Here is a 20,144-nt window from a genome sequence, read left to right as displayed (position 1 = left end):
CGCTTACATGTTACATTTTACATTACAGAAATATCATGTTTGTCTAAAGGAGTTTGCATTGGCTATGGCCCACCATTGACGCTTACATGTTACATTTTACATTACAGAAATATCATGTTTGTCTAAAGGAGTTTGTATTGGCTATGGCCCACCATTGACGCTTACATGTTACATTTTACATTACAGAAATATCATGTTTGTCTAAAGGAGTTTGTATTGGCTATGGCCCACCATTGACGCTTACATGTTACATTTTACATTACAGAAATATCATGTTTGTCTAAAGGAGTTTGCATTGGTTATGGTTCACCACTGACACTTACATGTTACATTTTACATTACAGAAATATCATGTTTGTCTAAAGGAGTTTGCATTGGTTATGGTTCACCACTGACACTTACATGTTACATTTTACATTACAGAAATATCATGTTTGTCTAAAGGAGTTTGCATTGGCTATGGCCCACCATTGACGCTTACATGTTACATTTTACATTACAGAAATATCATGTTTATCTAAAGGAGTTTGTATTGGCTATGGCCCACCATTGACGCTTACATGTTACATTTTACATTACAGAAATATCATGTTTGTCTAAAGGAGTTTGTATTGGCTATGGCCCACCATTGACGCTTACATGTTACATTTTACATTACAGAAATATCATGTTTGTCTAAAGGAGTTTGCATTGGTTACGGCTCACCACTGACACTTAAATGTTACATTTGTATTGGCTATGGCCCACCATTGACGCTTACATGTTACATTTTACATTACAGAAATATCATGTTTGTCTAAAGGAGTTTGCATTGGTTATGGTTCACCACTGACACTTACATGTTACATTTTACATTACAGAAATATCATGTTTGTCTAAAGGAGTTTGCATTGGTTATGGTTCACCACTGACACTTACATGTTACATTTTACATTACAGAAATATCATGTTTGTCTAAAGGAGTTTGCATTGGCTATGGCCCACCATTGACGCTTACATGTTACATTTTACATTACAGAAATATCATGTTTGTCTAAAGGAGTGTGTATTGGTTATGGCTCACCACTGACACTTACATGTTACATTTTACATTACAGAAATATCATGTTTGTCTAAAGGAGTTTGTATTGTTTATGGCTCACCATCAAAACTTACATGTTACATTTTACATTACAGAAATATCATGTTTGTCTAAAGGAGTTTGTATTGTTTATGGCTCACCATCAAAACTTCCATGTTACATTTTACATTACAGAAATATCATGTTTGTCTAAAGGAGTGTGTATTGGTTATGGCTCACCACTGACACTTACATGTTACATTTTACATTACAGAAATATCATGTTTGTCTAAAGGAGTTTGTATTGGTTATGGTTCACCACTGACACTTACATGTTACATTTTACATTACAGAAATATCATGTTTGTCTAAAGGAGTTTGCATTGGTTATGGTTCACCACTGACACTTACATGTTACATTTTACATTACAGAAATATCATGTTTGTCTAAAGGAGTTTGCATTGGTTATGGTTCACCACTGACACTTACATGTTACATTTTACATTACAGAAATATCATGTTTGTCTAAAGGAGTGTGTATTGGTTATGGCTCACCACTGACACTTACATGTTACATTTTACATTACAGAAATATCATGTTTGTCTAAAGGAGTTTGTATTGTTTATGGCTCACCATCAAAACTTACATGTTACATTTTACATTACAGAAATATCATGTTTGTCTAAAGGAGTTTGCATTGGTTATGGTTCACCACTGACACTTACATGTTACATTTTACATTACAGAAATATCATGTTTGTCTAAAGGAGTTTGTATTGGCTATGGCCCACCATTGACGCTTACATGTTACATTTTACATTACAGAAATATCATGTTTGTCTAAAGGAGTTTGCATTGATTATGGTTCACCACTGACACTTACATGTTACATTTTACATTACAGAAATATCATGTTTGTGTAAAGGAGTTTGCATTTGTTATGGTTCACCACTGACACTTACATGTTACATTTTACATTACAGAAATATCATGTTTGTCTAAAGGAGTTTGCATTGGCTATGGCCCACCATTGACGCTTACATGTTACATTTTACATTACAGAAATATCATGTTTGTCTAAAGGAGTTTGTATTGGCTATGGCCCACCATTGACGCTTACATGTTACATTTTACATTACAGAAATATCATGTTTGTCTAAAGGAGTTTGTATTGGCTATGGCCCACCATTGACGCTTACATGTTACATTTTACATTACAGAAATATCATGTTTGTCTAAAGGAGTTTGCATTGGTTATGGTTCACCACTGACACTTACATGTTACATTTTACATTACAGAAATATCATGTTTGTCTAAAGGAGTTTGCATTGGTTATGGTTCACCACTGGCGCTTACATGTTACATTTTACATTACAGAAATATCATGTTTGTCTAAAGGAGTTTGCATTGGCTATGGCCCACCATTGGCGCTTACATGTTACATTTTACATTACAGAAATATCATGTTTGTCTAAAGGAGTTTGTATTGGCTATGGCCCACCATTGAAGCTTACATGTTACATTTTACATTACAGAAATATCATGTTTGTCTAAAGGAGTTTGTATTGGCTATGGCCCACCATTGACGCTTACATGTTACATTTTACATTACAGAAATATCATGTTTGTCTAAAGGAGTTTGCATTGGTTACGGCTCACCACTGACACTTAAATGTTACATTTGTATTGGCTATGGCCCACCATTGACGCTTAGATGTTACATTTTACATTACAGAAATATCATGTTTGTCTAAAGGAGTTTGCATTGGTTATGGTTCACCACTGACACTTACATGTTACATTTTACATTACAGAAATATCATGTTTGTCTAAAGGAGTTTGCATTGGTTATGGTTCACCACTGACACTTACATGTTACATTTTACATTACAGAAATATCATGTTTGTCTAAAGGAGTTTGCATTGGCTATGGCCCACCATTGACGCTTACATGTTACATTTTACATTACAGAAATATCATGTTTGTCTAAAGGAGTGTGTATTGGTTATGGCTCACCACTGACACTTACATGTTACATTTTACATTACAGAAATATCATGTTTGTCTAAAGGAGTTTGTATTGTTTATGGCTCACCATCAAAACTTACATGTTACATTTTACATTACAGAAATATCATGTTTGTCTAAAGGAGTTTGTATTGTTTATGGCTCACCATCAAAACTTACATGTTACATTTTACATTACAGAAATATCATGTTTGTCTAAAGGAGTGTGTATTGGTTATGGCTCACCACTGACACTTACATGTTACATTTTACATTACAGAAATATCATGTTTGTCTAAAGGAGTTTGTATTGGTTATGGTTCACCACTGACACTTACATGTTACATTTTACATTACAGAAATATCATGTTTGTCTAAAGGAGTTTGCATTGGTTATGGTTCACCACTGACACTTACATGTTACATTTTACATTACAGAAATATCATGTTTGTCTAAAGGAGTTTGCATTGGTTATGGTTCACCACTGACACTTACATGTTACATTTTACATTACAGAAATATCATGTTTGTCTAAAGGAGTTTGCATTGGCTATGACCCACCATTGACGCTTACATGTTACATTTTACATTACAGAAATATCATGTTTGTCTAAAGGAGTGTGTATTGGTTATGGCTCACCACTGACACTTACATGTTACATTTTACATTACAGAAATATCATGTTTGTCTAAAGGAGTTTGTATTGTTTATGGCTCACCATCAAAACTTACATGTTACATTTTACATTACAGAAATATCATGTTTGTCTAAAGGAGTTTGCATTGATTATGGTTCACCACTGACACTTACATGTTACATTTTACATTACAGAAATATCATGTTTGTCTAAAGGAGTTTGTATTGTTTATGGCTCACCATCAAAACTTACATGTTACATTTTACATTACAGAAATATCATGTTTGTCTAAAGGAGTTTGTATTGTTTATGGCTCACCACTGACACTTAAATGTTACATTTGTATTGGCTATGGCCCACCATTGACGCTTACATGTTACATTTTACATTACAGAAATATCATGTTTGTCAAAAGGAGTTTGCATTGGTTATGGTTCACCACTGACACTTACATGTTACATTTTACATTACAGAAATATCATGTTTGTCTAAAGGAGTTTGCATTGGTTATGGTTCACCACTGACACTTACATGTTACATTTTACATTACAGAAATATCATGTTTGTCTAAAGGAGTTTGCATTGGCTATGGCCCACCATTGACGCTTACATGTTACATTTTACATTACAGAAATATCATGTTTGTCTAAAGGAGTGTGTATTGTTTATGGCTCACCATCAAAACTTACATGTTACATTTTACATTACAGAAATATCATGTTTGTCTAAAGGAGTTTGTATTGTTTATGGCTCACCACTGACACTTACATGTTACATTTTACATTACAGAAATATCATGTTTGTCTAAAGGAGTTTGCATTGGCTATGGCCCACCATTGACACTTACATGTTACATTTTACATTACAGAAATATCATGTTTGTCTAAAGGAGTTTGTATTGTTTATGGCCCACCATTGACGCTTACATGTTACATTTTACATTACAGAAATATCATGTTTGTCTAAAGGAGTTTGCATTGGCTATGGCCCACCATTGACACTTACATGTTACATTTTACATTACAGAAATATCATGTTTGTCTAAAGGAGTTTGTATTGTTTATGGCTCACCATCAAAACTTACATGTTACATTTTACATTACAGAAATATCATGTTTGTCTAAAGGAGTTTGTATTGGTTATGGCTCACCACTGACACTTACATGTTACATTTTACATTACAGAAATATCATGTTTGTCTAAAGGAGTTTGTATTGGTTATGGCTCACCACTGACACTTACATGTTACATTTTACATTACAGAAATATCATGTTTGTCTAAAGGAGTTTGTATTGGTTATGGTTCACCACTGACACTTACTGATAAGGTATATACTGCAGTTATTAAGAATTAAAAAAAAAGTAATGAAGTTGATGTACACAAGACTAAGCATCACTTATGCATAGAATTTGAAATGCAATAGCCAATTTCATCTGAACAAATAATTGATGAAGTAATAATAAAAATGGCTTTTTCAACTTATTCATTCACTAGTGATGTTTTTGGGGAAAAGTTTGCAATTTGTTTTCAAAAGTAAAGTTAATTTTGATAAGGTTTTTGTTGAGACCAGCCAATTTGTATTACTTCAAACATAACTGTACTATGGTATGATTTATTTATACTGCGTACAATTTTTACAGCATTTCTTTGACAAGTATTTACAACAAAATATTGTCACATTTATCATGCTTTTCAATAAAATTAGAAAGTCAAACTGCTGAAAGAAACCTAAACAAATATTAAAATCTATCATTCTGCATTGACATACTATCATGGTGCACAGTGGCGTAGCTTGCATGTATGCTCAGATGCTCAAGCATCCACATCATTTTGACAAAAAAAATAATAAGAAAAAAAAATATATAATTGCATGTGTTTGCAACAGATACACACGGATGTATCCAAATGTAACAATGGTGAGGATATGCGAATAACGTTCAATCATCTCCGAAGTAGTATACATGGTCTTTCCTTTAGGATCATTTAGTTTAAGTAACCAAGATGGATTAGTCGCAGAAATGTGCTCTCGACACTTTCGTAAAAAGTATAGGTCGTAGTGCGTCTTTGGCTACGGCAAGCCCAGAGGATGATTATACGCAGACATGCAGACATGTATGGTCTGAAATTGAGCCAAACAGAGGGATGACCTAGTAATGTTAATTACTAGTTGAAAACTAAACCATCATAATTTATTCTGATATCGTTTTCTGTGACATGATTGACTACGTGATAAAAACTCTACTAGTATTTATAATGGAGAGTGATCATTCTTCGGCTTATAAATACCCTTTCCATCTAGGTACAGATATTAATCTTATTGTCAACAAAAGAACAGAGTTCAATATCCCCGCGTTGTTCATATTTTATTTATCCAAAATATAAGGGCAATAACTAGAAAATAACTTTTTTCTTATTTTTTTTAATATCTCAAGAGAAATAAAAGCTTAAGACCAAATGAATGGGATTTCCATTATAATTTATATTTCCAAGGGGCATAGTTGGTTAAATATATTTAATCAGGACTTGTTTTCACAAGTGTCAAAGACATTGCTGATGATATAAGTTTCACAAAAATCCTGGCAAGAATTGTACACATGGCAACGATAACAAGATCGGGCGGACAGACACCCGGTATTTTCATGTCCCATGCGTAAAGACAAGTAATCAAAAACCCCATGAAGAGGCTAAAGTTCCAGGAAAGGGGGGCCACATCGGTTTCTACATTCCGAAGTTCCATATACATAAGTGCTGTGCTATAATGGGTCCCTTTTTGATATTTCAAATATAAGATTGCATGTGAAACTTTGACATAAAATATTTCCTATTAAATGATGGCAGTTTTGAGAAAACAATAAAATTCTGTTAGAAATATATATAAATATATATTGGTGGGTATTTTGAAATTAAACAATGAAATCTAGCCAGTGTCGGAATGTAGGGGTGACATATATTTCCTCATAAAATGGTCCTAAAAAATATTCGCCTCGCTCTGCTCGGCGAAGTTTTTGCATCCACACCATTTAAACCCTAGCTAAGCCACTAGTGCAAGTTACATGAGTTAGATACACCTGGTTGGGCTACACACTCTCAAGGTGTATCTAATACAAGGAGTTAATTTCTGTGCTATCTGTTATTACCTGGTTTGACCAGAATGCACATTCATTTTACTGTATATTGCACTGATGAATGTATGCAGTTGTTTGAACAGTTAGTAATAGTGTTTTCTTTGTATTTTAAGTCCAGTAAGATTAAGAAAGGTAGTCAAGGAGATGTTACAGCCTTAAAACCAACGTTGATGGCTTCTGTTCCTGTAAGTACATTGTAAAAACAGTCATTGCCTTAAAGTAATTTTTAAAATCTTTTGTCATTTACATTAAAAGAGTGGTCTCAGCTAAAAAAAACTATTTATGACGCCATACCTATGATTTTATATGACTGCAAAAAATCGTCCCTGTCATCCGAAGACAGTTGGTTTCTGTACAATAACTTTAGTTTTTAAAGGTAAATAGAAATCGTTTTGAGTTATGGTCCCAACAGTTTAGGATTTAGGGGTAAAAAAAGGGGCCCAAAGAAGCATTTTATGAATTACGGGCCAAAAAAGGGGCCCAAATAAGCATTTTAGTAGTTGAGTAGTTTCAGACAATAACTTGTGTATAAGTGTATGAATCTCTCTGAAATTATATCACAAGTTTCCTTACCACAAAGGGATAGTTAGGATTGACTTTGGGAGGGTTAGTCTCAAACCATTTAGGAATTGGGGACAAAAAAGGGGGAAAAACAGGGGTTTTCCTGGTTAATGGACTATCAAGACAATTTTAAAGCAGCCTCAGGAAGGTAATCCAATCACATTTAAAGTACAATGTATTTAAATTGGTAATATGGTTGCAAACTTCATTAGAAAATCGAATTTAGATTATGACCATATCTTAAGGGAAAGGAGTGTGGGGAGGTGAACAAAAATTGGGTGAGGGGGTATATTTTTTTGCCCCAACTGATCAGGATTGGACCTCTTGGTCGTATCCAGCTGTGCTCAGCAAGCAATTTATTTTTTCATATTTTGAATTCATTGAGATTGAAAAAGTTATTACAATAACCTTTTGTAAAGCATTTGGGCCCTAGTTCAGTTCCAGGTAATGCAACTTTTTATTTTAAAAGGGAAAATGTCTATTATAAGAATACAAGTTTAATTATTTTTTTAATGATATTTTGTAGCAAATTATGGACAGATTATATAAGGGAGTATGGGAGAAGGTAACAGAAGATGGAGAATTCTCTAAAGCCTTATTTAAATATGCCTGTGATTACAAAACCAGACGACTAGTTGATGGGTACAGCACACCAATCTTAGATAAGTAAGTTTGATTTACTTGGTATTTTAAAAGTAGGTAATTTTGTTTGTAAGAAAAGGAGTAGCAGCTGGGTCAATATCTTTAATTGTTTTCCATAGGCGGTAAATGTAATGTTATATGTATATTTATATATATTTAAAGATTATTGATAGAAAACGAAAAAACAAATTACCTGTTAGAAGCACAAGTAACTATTTTCTATGTGAAGCAATGTTTACAAATCAGTGTTCAATAAATAGGTCAATATATGGTATTGGTACCAGTGTTTTCCTTTTTTCACTAAGGTAAGGTGGGTGTTTTAAAAAAATAACTTGCAACCGGGTGTTTTTTTTTTTAAATGTTGCGTGTCTTTTCCGTTGTTTGGTTGATTTTTGTTCAATTTCCACAACTTCAACATTACTATCATTACTATCAATTTTATTTAACTTATTTGGTCTAGTATTTTTTTTATCATCATCGTCATCTACCTTTCTTTTCCCCCGATTGATTAATGAAAACATTGAAATTTGACGATTGGACGCCATCTTTGTCAATGAAAACAAGGCGGGATTAGTATTCAAATTTTAACGGTACGGAACCAAAAAAAATCCGGTTTTTGAAAAAAAGCGACCACCCCCTAAAATCGAAAGGTGGTCAGCTTTCAAAAGAAGGTGGTCGGCACACCCGGCTTAAATGCCGAATGGAAAACACTGGGTACTATCATTAACCATATTGACTCCCAAAATAGACCTGGGTCTGTAAACAAAGTCTATAACATGACTTCAGGAACAGCAGATTTCCCTGCTGAATTTTAGAAATCCTAATAGCATATAGTTGTTATATAATTGTCAATTGTCAATGTTATTTATTTTTGTTATATTATAGTCAGGTCCACATTTTAGATAATTTGTAGTATATAGTACCATAATTTTCAACATGTTATGTATACCTCTGTAATTTTTTATTTTTTTTTTATGCCCTATTTATGACCATTATGTTTTCTGGTCTGTGGGTCCATTCGTCTGTCAGTTGGTCCGTCTGTCCCCCTTCATTTAAAAGATTTTGGTTGCGGTAATTTTTGATGAAGTTGAAGTCCAATTAACTTGAAACTCAGTACAAATGTTCCCTATGATATGATCTTTCTCATTTTAATGCCAAATTTGGGTTTTTATCCCATTTTCACGGTCCACTGAACTTAATACATGATAGTGCTGATGGGGCATCCGTGTACTATGGACACATTCTTGTTTTTGTATTGCATTTAAGATGAAATTTTTTAAAACAAATTGTTTTTTTTGTAGGATACTTTTCCAGAAAATACGGAATTTACTTGGAGGAAGAATAAGAATGATGTTGTGTGGTGGTGCTCCATTATCAGAAAAGTCACAGATATTCATGAATGTCTGTTTTTGTTGTCCAGTATTACAGGGTTATGGTCTTACAGAGACATGTGGAGCAGGAACTATTACAGAAGGTAAGAGATATTATATTGTATAGAATTATTACAAGAGGTTTAATGTACTATATATAGCTAGTATAAAGAGATGTGGTGTATATAGCAATGAGACAGCAATCATTTAACAGGATAAAGTCAGAGAAGACATCTAGAGACATGAGTCATATATTAAGTTATAAGTCATCCTGAGTCAAAATATGAACCAAAAAAAATGAAAAGATTCAATGGATGTTGATCAAATACTTGAAAATTGTGCATGGACACAGGATCTGCATCTAAATAAGATTGAGTAATAAAACATATTCTAAGTTCTTATGAATAAAAGAATATGAGCTGCGTCGGATAGAAGTCGACCTTATGCTTAATCAACATCTATACATCTTTTAACCTATTTCAGTTTTGAAAAAAAATCAACGGAAAGTCTGGGACTGTTTGCATATTGAATTGTTAATTGAATGCTACAAAACGGAACAAACTTCATCTTTTATTTCATTGTATTTCGTATATGAATGTTCCAAAATCAATCAGAGTTTAATACATGTACATATTTACGTACACTTGGTTGATTTCTATCTGACTCAGCTCATATGTTGGGAGGAAATGTCTAGGAAAGAGGGCCATAACATTAACAGACAAAAGAAAAGAAAAGACATAAAGATTTCAATGTAAGGTCTAGGAGGGGAGAACAGATTTCAAGTCAAATTTTAGATAGAAGAAAATAAAAGAATATAGACTTTTATCTTTTATTGTTTGCATTACATTTAACAAATATATGTTAACCTTTATGCATTTTGATTGTCATTTATTTTTGTAGTGGCAGATTTTTCTACAGGAAGAGTTGGGGCACCATTGATTTGTACTGAGTTAAGACTTAGAGACTGGGCAGAAGGTTGGTAAATTGTACTTTTCTAAAACTGATTTGAATAAGATCTTGAACAGAAATTTTGAATGAATAAACTATAAAACATCTGTTAAATCGATACTGTAATTTTTATACCACAGCTAAAAAATTTTGCGGTTGCATATTGGTATGACGTTGGCGTCCTCGTCGTCGTCCGAAGACACATTGGTTTTCGCACTATAACTTTAGTTTAAGTAAATAAAAATCTATGAAATTTATACACAAGGTTTATGACTACAAAAGGAAGGTTAGGATTGATTTTGGAAGTTTAGGAATAAGAGGCCCAAAGGGGCCAAAATTAAACTTTGTTTGATTTCATTAAAAATTAAATAATTGGGGTTCTTTGATATGCAGAATGTAACTGTGTGTAGATTCTTAATTTTTGGTCCCGTTTTCAAATTGGTCTACATTAAGGTCCAAAGAATCTAAAATAAACTTAGTTTGATTTTTACAAAAATTGAATTATTGGGGTTCTTTGATATGCTGAATCTAAACATGTACTTAGATTTGTGATTATGGGCCCAGTTTTCAAGTTGGTCCACATCAGGGTCCAAAATTAAACTTTGTTTGATTTCAACAAAAATTAAATCCTTAGGGTTCTTTGATATGTTGAATCTAAACATGTATTAAGATTTTTATTTATGGGGCCAGTTTTCAAGTTGGTCCAAATCGTGGTCCAAAATTAAACTTTGTTTGATTTCAACAAAAATTGAATCCTTGGGGTTCTTTGATATGCTGAATCTAAATATGTATTTAGATTTTTGATTATAGGCCCAGTTTTCAAGTTGGTCCAAATCGGGGTCCAAAATTAAACTTTGTTTGATTTCAACAAAAATTGAATATATGGTGTTTCTTTGATATATGCTGAATCTAACCATGTATATAGATTTTTGATATTTGGGCCCGGATATCAAATTGGTCCACATTGAGGTCTAAAGGGTCTAAAATTGAACTTTATTTGATTTCATCAAAAATTGAATTCTTGGGGTTCTTTGATATGCAGACTCTGTATCAAGCTTGAATGTTGTGTCCATACTTGCCCAAACTGTTCAGGGTACGAATTCTGCAGTCGTATAAAGCTGCGCCCTGCAGAGCATCTGGTTGTAATGTTTTTATGCTATTTTGTTTGTAGGCAATTACAGATCAACAGACACACCTTGTCCAAGAGGAGAAATATTGCTAGGAGGTGGTAACATTGTACAAGGCTACTTCAAAATGGAAGAGAAGACAAAAGAGGATTTTATTGAGATAGAGGGAGTAAGATATTTTTGTACTGGTGATATTGGCCAAGTGGAAGAAGATGGTTGTGTTTCCATTATAGGTATAATATTTTTTATTATTTGACATTTTTTTAATCCTAATTTGATACAGTGAAATATTCCAAAACCATTTGATATTACACACCATAGCGAGTATATGTCAATGAAACAGCTGCCTACCAACACAAATAGTCAGATGAACAACTGGAAGTCAATATAGGGTTGTCAACAGTAGACAATTGTCTTTACAATATAATGGTGGGCTCAATGACTGAGTGGTCTAATCTACAGCAATCAATAACAATACTGAAATAGTAAAGTTGAACCCTATACATGACTGATGGGTTCAACTCTGATCTGAATAACGTAGGAATTAAGGTTGTTCTCACTAGGAACATCAACTTCCACAAGTAATTTGATAAATGCCTTGATACGGCTGTGAAATTTATAAGTGACTAATAGGTCAAGTTACACTAAATGAGCTATGCCATAGATTTCAGTAAAATTTTGAATACAACTTTGGCGCGATAATCGAAAACATGATGCATATATCTCATTTATGATTTGAAATATAACTGATTGAATTCAAAATGGGTTCAACATTTGTATAGAAAGCACATAACATCGACTAAAAACATTCTAAAATTTGTTTTAAATTCGTCAAATCTCTAATTTTACTCCATAGATTTTTCCTAAAAAACTATATGTTGTTGATACATAAATTTCCGTTTTAATGGTGCAAAATAAAGATATGAACACCCACTTCGTTTTTCAAGGTATACATCATTCAACGTCTAAATAATCGTAATGCATGGCGTTACAGGCTGTAAAACATTGTTTTTGTACGTTTTTCACTACCAACAAGGCTACGTAATAAATTGACTATAAGTCCATGACCATATGATTATTTGATATCATTTAAACAGAAATTAATGTGCTAACAACATATAGTTTTTAAGAAAAATCTATGAAGTAGAATAATAAATTTTATATTTTGAGCCAAATTTTAGAAGTTTTTTTGCCGATTTTATGTGCTATCTATACAAAAATTCACTCATACATTCACACACATATTGAAAGAAATTAATCTGTAATATTTCAGATAATAAAAGAGTTAAATGCATTATTTTTTCGATTTTCATTTGTAGTTCAACGAATCAAGTTTGTATGCGAAATTTAATAAAAGTCTATGACATAGCCCATTCACTGTTCCTTGACCTTAAACAACTACATATTGATAAACAGTTGTCTATCCCTGGATTTTTGACAAAATTATCATTGATACATACCATTATCCAATGTTTAATTTGAGTATATCCTTAAAACAAAATACTGTGTAAAGAGCTACGTAAACTTGATCATGCTTTGTAAATGTACACAGATTTTGTGTTTTTATGTCAATCATTGATAATAGCATGACTATCTGATAACCATAATTGCCTTTTGTTATAAAGTCATATGAAGTTAAAATCAGGATAACACAAAAATGACTGGATGGCTCAAATATTTTTTGGAAACCCTGGTCTTGATTCCTAAAAAAAAACAACAGAATTGGGATATTGGAACTCTGTTCTTTTATTATATAGATAGGAAGAAGGATCTAATAAAATTACAGTCTGGAGAATATATAGCCCTTGGTCAAGTAGAGACAACATTGAAGATGTGTACCATAGTGGAACAGATTTGTGTGTACGGGTCATCACATCATGATTTCACCATAGCTTTTGTTGTACCATCAGCAAAAGCATTAAAGGAATTATCAGAATCCATGAGTCTTGAAGGAGAAATAGCTGATCTTTGTAAAAATAAACTGATTGAGAAGGAAATTATCAAAAGGATAACAGAGTATGGAATTAAAGGTTAGTGTTATCTTACTTGATTATCGTTCTTCCCTTCAGCTTCAACTTCAATTTCACAGCTTTGAGATCAGAGCTGACATTATCAGCTACATCACAAAGTCTGAAGATAAGTTATCAGCAATGTCAAAATTTGTGCAGAGACATTATCAAGCTTACTTTTGTCTAGTGTAAAACTTAATTAAGGAAGGTGGAAAAGACCTGTCATAAACAATAAACAGAATATCCAGTTTTCTACATATATATATCACAAAATATCAGCCACTTGCCACAATATGAAGCTTTTTTGCATGTTTTTCTATGCACTATCACCAAAAAGGGTTACATGTTAAAATGAGCACACAGCATGAGATTAAAAAAATAAAGTACTTACACAAATAAAATTTGCACTATGTCTCGTATACAAGTTTGGACTGATTTAAAATGGAAAACATTACAATATAGCAAAAAAAAATACCAATACAAAAAGTGATTGAATTTCTCCTATCTAACATAATTGCACATCACAGTAATGCACAATTTACAACCAAACAGGGGACTCATCAAGTTTCTAACAATCCGACTCAACGAGTCCAGGCAGTGATGTTTTTGTACACTAACTTATTTTTATGACAGGTAGTCAGAAAAACAGTTCATTTGTTTATTAACTCAGATATAAAAAAAACCTGAACAATTATTCTTATATTTTTGCAGCCAAGCTTGATAAATTTAGCATCCCCAGGAAGATTTTACTCTGCCCTGAAGTATGGATGCCAGATTCTGGACTAGTTACTGATTCCATGAAGTTTAAAAGGAAAAGTATTGAAGCTGAATTCAAGGAGCAGATCAACAGAATGTATGACTGTTAAACCACTACATACTACATATGTATATGTGTGCAAAAATTACAGTGTTGTCCATAAATTGTTTTGGATGGATTTTATTTCTAGAAAGTAAATTTCATAAAGTTTAAGTAAAATGAGAAAGAAGCTGTTTGATGACTTTGATGTCACTTTAAGTTTCAAGTCTGTCACGTTGTGCATGTCTACATCATGCTTTAAGTGTTGGTGAAAAGAACTTAGTTTTTGAAATTGGATAAAGTCACCTGTTACATAAGAATGTGTATCAAACACAAAATATTGTCTATGTATGCCTTAAGTCATTGCTAGTATAGAATATATTATGTAGTGATGTCATTGTTAATCAAGATATTAGAACTTGTAGTGCTATGCTATATATTTTTGAGAAATAATCTTTGACTACAATCATTATCATCTATAGGGTGGGTATTGACTTGCTGGTGGTTTTGCAGGACCTACGGGTTCTACCCAATCAAAAGTATTTGCATTTTTGAGGGGACAAATAAGTTAATTTTTGAAAATTAATAATTTAAGATGTAACTATTGTTTTGCAGACTAAGCTTCTGTGGGCAAAGTTGGCCTCTCAATCAATTGGTGTTTAGATATCTAATAATTTTATCTAAATCTATGACTTCCAAAATTAATTTTATTTAAATCTTTGACTTCCCAGATTAATTTTATCTAAATCTATGACTTTCAAGATTAATGTTTTCTAAATCTAAGACTTTCAAGATTAATGTTATCTAAATCTATGACTTTCAAGATTAATTTTATCTAAATCTATGACTTCCGAGATTAACTTTTTCTAAATCTGTGATTTCCGAGATTAACTTTATCTGAATTCAAACTTCAGAGATTAACTTTTTCTAAATCTATGACTTCCGAGATTAACTTTATCTGAATTCAGACTTCCAAGATTAACTTTTTCTAAATCTATGACTTCCAATATTGTATAAACTTCTTGCCATTGTTATATTTGAGTTACACTAGTTAAAAGATTTCAGTTGTAGATATTTTATTCTTGTCAGATAGCTTTTGTTCATTTGTTATAGAATAGTGGTTGGCATTTTAGATGAATATTATAGGCATGCTATTGCTGAAGATGTACCATAAGAAATGTAATTTTTTGATGATATAATATAGCTATAGTGTTAAACAAAAAGTGCTCTTTGACAATCCATACATTATTTCTAGACAAACAAAATTTCTTTTGATATCAAAATTTTTGAAATTTTTACAGTAATAGCAACAACTTAAGGATGTACTAAGGTGAGGTTTTGGAATAAGTGTCAAATGTTCGGACATAATTGTATGAAATATTTATAATTACATAAGTCACATTGACATTTTACCAAACAGTAAATGATTTTTTTTGTCGAGCCTGCAACTTTTGTTGCAGAAAGCTCGACATAGGGATAGTGATCCGGCGGCGGCGGCGGCGTTAGCTCACTTCTTAAAAGCTTTATATTTTAGAAGGTAGAAGACCTGGATACTTCATACTTTGTATATAGATGCTTCATGTTACGAAGTTTCCGTCAGTCATATGTCCAATGTCCTTGACCTCATTTTCATGGTTCAGTGACCACTTGAAAAAAAAGTTCAAATTTTTTGTAATGTTGAATTCTCTTTTATTATAAGTAATAGGATAACTATATTTGATATGTGCGTACCTTACAAGGTCCTCATGTCTGTCAGACAGTTTTCACTTGACCTCGACCTCATTTCATGGATCAGTGAACAAGGTTAAGTTTTGGTGGTCAAGTCCATATCTCAGATACTATAAGCAATAGGGCTAGTATATTCGGTGTATGGAAGGACTGTAAGGTGTACATGTCCAGCTGGCAAGTGTCATCTGACCTTGACCTCATTTTCATGGTTCAGTGGTTATAGTTAAATTTTTGTGTTTTTGTCTGTTTTTCTCATACTATATGCAATAGGTCTACTATATTTGTTGTATGGAATGATTGTAAGGTGTACATGTCTAGCGGGCAGATGTCATGTGACCCTGACCTCATTTTCATGGTTCAGTGGTCAAAGGTAAGTTTTTGAGTTTTGGTCTTTTTATATAATACTATATGCCATAGGTCAACTATATTTGGTGTATGGAAATATTTTATGATCTTTATGTCAGTCGTGCAGGTTTTATTTGATGGTGACCTCATTTTCACGGTTTATTGCACAGTGTTAAGTTTTTGTGTTTTGGTCTATTTTTCTTAAACTCAGTATAAGTAATGGGTCAACTATATATGTTGTATAGAAGCATTGTTAGCTGTTAACTGTCTGCCTGGCATGGTTCATCTGACCTTGACCTCATTTTCAAGGTTCATTGGTCTTTGTTTAGTTATCTTGGTTAATGTTAAGTTTATGTGACAATTGTAATAAAACTTAGCTTTATACTTTGAACTATCAACATAATATCAATGATTAGTATAGAAGGCGAGACATTTCAGCGTGTGCACTCTTATTTTACTATAAGGAATAAATCTCAGAATGTAATAGATCTGTCATCCGTTATGTGTTTGCCAGCAAACTATTGAGGATTTGTACACTGGATACATTTCACTCTTAATTTTGTCATGGAAGTATTATATTGACAGGAACTTCAACGATTAATTAGCATTTATTTATAACCCGGGTAGCCCTGTAGAAAAGATATGGAAACTGTCTAATTAGTACGCTGTCGTTAATTTCTTTTGTGACTATCTGCGATGCCGCAGTCATAAATTGACCAGAGGTACTTCTTATCAATCACGTGGTTTTAATCGAGACAGCTTTACAATATTACCTGTCGGAAAACACCTTTACTTATTTCAATCGCGCCGGTAGACCTTTATTCGTGAATAACTTATTTAAACAAATCGACTGATGCATAAAAAATGAAAATCGGCCCAGAATTAATTATTCTACAATGATTTGAAATAGTGAGTGACATTATTTTATTAGTTTGTGGGTGAAGTTTAAATCGCGATTAAGATTTGTTCCAGTTACCGCCGGTTAACAATAAATATATTTGATAAATATTAAAACTGTGAAGTTTAGAGTAATATATATGGTTAAGTTACTGGATAATCCTGGAAAGTAGAAATTTCCAGTTTACAATACGAAAATTAATCGAGCAAGTACTAATCAACAAAATACAGCAGAAGAAACTATGTTATATAGATATTTATATAATACATTTCTGTCCCCTAAAATACGTTATCACTATCCGACCAAATGAAACTGTCCAAATGATGCTGGTAAATATTATTGAACAGTCGCACAAGAATTTGTACAATTTCACTATACAAATACTTCGCAGTACTAAAAAAAATTCAACACATCGGGGTTCAGCTGAACATTCGTATATACCAACCAATGATCTTACCCTACATTTATTTAAAATCTCTTTGATCTTTTGATTTTATCAGAACGATCATTTACAATCGTCTTAAATGTGCAGGAAATGTGTGCCACTCAATTGAGTAAACAGTAGTTATTATATAATCACAACTTGCGATATATATTACATATAGTGCAATTTCTAACGAAAAAATAAATCAATAAAAATGGGGCATTTATTCAATAAATTTGGTGCACATTTCCATCGTCAACGTGTTTTTCTATAGAATTAATGATGACTCGCATTAATCCATCAATCAATCAATCGGCACAGTTAGGTAACGGAATCTGCCGAAGTTTGCCGATTGCTGTTTCCTAAGAATTAATCACAATTTTCGATTTCTTCGTTTATTTCCGTAATCCCGAAATCAACCGAGAATGACAATATTGTAGGGCACCACACGCTGCTATGTAAATAACATGCCATGTTTCAAGCTAATTAACATGTCATTAAATTGGGCGCGGCATCGCAGATGAAACGTTTGAAGTCGATTCATAGTAGTTCCTGTCAATATAATACTTCCATGATTTTATCTATCATTTCATGTACTGTATTTTACAGTTTTACCTTAAATATTTCTAAAAATAATAAAACTTTGTTAACTTCAATATGTATTGTTAATTATCATTACAAACTGACATTCAACTGTCATGACTGTAGAATACTTTATTTTTGCAATAATGAAAAAGTACTGCTGCATTTTAGCCAGAATTATGTCATAATAATTTAACTATCAAATCTGATGTACATTCTTGAAGTAAATAAATCATTACACGCCAGTTGTTTTGTTTTTGTTAGTTTTGGTATCGTAAGATTATTTTGTTTTCAAACTATTGATTCATGACCTTCATTATTTGCATATCAGATTAAAAACAATTAAGAAGGTGAAGTTGCATTTTTTTTTTTAAATTTTCATTAAAAGATTACAGTAATCATAATACTTGAAATAGGATATTTCCTATTTCAAAAGTCTTTAGTTCAACTAGAGTCCTTAGGTGAATATGATTATGAAAATCTGTACCCAATATACAACTGAAAAAGCAAAATAGACTTTTGCTGATAATTGATAAGCATAATTATGTACTACTATAATGTTCTATTACTGCTATTTATTCCAAGTTTTCTTCTTTCTTTACTTTTTTTTATGTTTAATATGATGTTTTTTGTTAAGTTTACAGAATTTTCTTTATTTCTCAACTTTGTCATATTATTTTTTATTAAATGCATTTTGCATTCTTATTTGTTATTTTTTTTTACATTAAAAAGTCTAAAATTATATTTTTACATATATGTATTCTTATTTTTTAGCATATTAGATTATATATTTTTACCTCAGTCTATACTTTATGTATATGGAATTGCTTTCAATCTATTTTTATGCCTGATAGAAATTAGGCATATAAATGAAAGCCAGCAAAAAAATTGTAGTGCCATGCGTATCCAAGCACTTCTCTATTAAGTCTCTTCTCCCTATAATACTGAAGTAGTGGGAGGCTGAATATAATTATATTAATTAAAATCCAATCAGAAAATCTAGCATCAGTAACCTTTAATTGATCTATTTCAGTGTATAATTAAAACATTAAATTAAAGTTATCTTGTTTTAGTTTACTGAACCATGAATATATCAAAACTGTAAAAAAAAAAAATAAAATAAAATCTTGAATCTTTTCATAGATAAATTTGGGGAATCCAAGATGTAAGCCTTCTCCTTTATTGTGTAGAATTATTAAGTGTATTTTTCTGATTGTTTACGCTTCCATTTATTAAAATCTTGTAACTGTTGAAGTTGTGAATGATTAATCCAGCTGAGAATTATTCTGTTGCTTGATTTTTTGTGATTCTATTTTTTTAGGCTTATAAGATATCAGAAATAAATAAAGGTAAAATACTTGCATCATAATTTCCTTATATGTTCCTTGTCCTGACTATGTATGTACATGTTAATTAAAAATGCATAACAATAATAAAATTGAAATAAATTGGTTTGAGAAAAAAAATTGTAGTTACGCAGCCTCATTGATTTATATACACAGATAAGCTATTTTTTGCCATGTTTTTAAAATTTGTAGCATAATAAATGTTTATCAAAGGGAGGTTTTTCTTTACCTATGCTTTGTAACTATTACAGCTTACCTTTTATCTTGAAGACAACATAACCTAGTTAGAAGCAACCTTTGAATGGTAATTCAGAAGTTTAAGTTATTTGTCCCTTACCGACGAATATGAAGGGGACTGGTTCAGGATTGCACTTTTTCCATCTGTCTGTCTGTTCCTCCATCAGTCTGAAAAATCAGTTTTCCAAACATTTTTTTTTAGTTGGTGTGACCTTTATTTCTTGAAACCCTTGAGCACATTTGAACAACACATTAAAAAATCATCCTTTACATATCTAGATAAAAAATTAAATTG

The 20,144-nt window shown here is 32.0% G+C and overlaps 1 protein-coding gene and 1 long non-coding RNA gene across 6 annotated transcripts in view; one reads left to right on the top strand and one right to left on the bottom strand.

The window, feature by feature from the left end:
• The window catches only part of LOC139514185 (fatty acid CoA ligase Acsl3-like), a 44,097-nt gene extending 29,491 nt beyond the window's left edge, over nucleotides 1-14,606 (top strand). For all 5 annotated transcript variants that reach the window (XM_071302985.1, XM_071302989.1, XM_071302986.1 and 2 more), the window contains 8 exons: nucleotides 4,974-5,038; nucleotides 6,950-7,021; nucleotides 7,924-8,063; nucleotides 9,341-9,513; nucleotides 10,310-10,384; nucleotides 11,529-11,717; nucleotides 13,242-13,514; nucleotides 14,205-14,606. In XM_071302985.1, coding sequence (XP_071159086.1) covers nucleotides 4,974-5,038; nucleotides 6,950-7,021; nucleotides 7,924-8,063; nucleotides 9,341-9,513; nucleotides 10,310-10,384; nucleotides 11,529-11,717; nucleotides 13,242-13,514; nucleotides 14,205-14,359 — 1,142 coding nt within the window. In that variant the 3' untranslated portion in view covers nucleotides 14,360-14,606. The remainder of the gene's footprint in view (nucleotides 1-4,973; nucleotides 5,039-6,949; nucleotides 7,022-7,923; nucleotides 8,064-9,340; nucleotides 9,514-10,309; nucleotides 10,385-11,528; nucleotides 11,718-13,241; nucleotides 13,515-14,204) is intronic.
• A 304-nt stretch (nucleotides 14,607-14,910) lies between these two features.
• Nucleotides 14,911-19,828, bottom strand: LOC139514199 (uncharacterized). The gene is made up of 3 exons (XR_011662583.1): nucleotides 18,252-19,828; nucleotides 16,821-16,914; nucleotides 14,911-15,731 (listed from the first exon to the last, which is right to left on the bottom strand). It is a non-coding gene; the product is annotated as an uncharacterized lncRNA (long non-coding RNA).
• Between the last annotated feature and the right edge of the window lie 316 nt (nucleotides 19,829-20,144).

Source organism: Mytilus edulis, chromosome 3, assembly GCF_963676685.1.
Source record: "Mytilus edulis chromosome 3, xbMytEdul2.2, whole genome shotgun sequence".
Classification (NCBI taxonomy): Eukaryota; Metazoa; Mollusca; class Bivalvia; order Mytilida; family Mytilidae; genus Mytilus; species Mytilus edulis.
The sequence above is the reverse complement of the archived record's forward strand: the minus strand, read 5'-3'. Positions and strand labels throughout refer to the sequence as shown.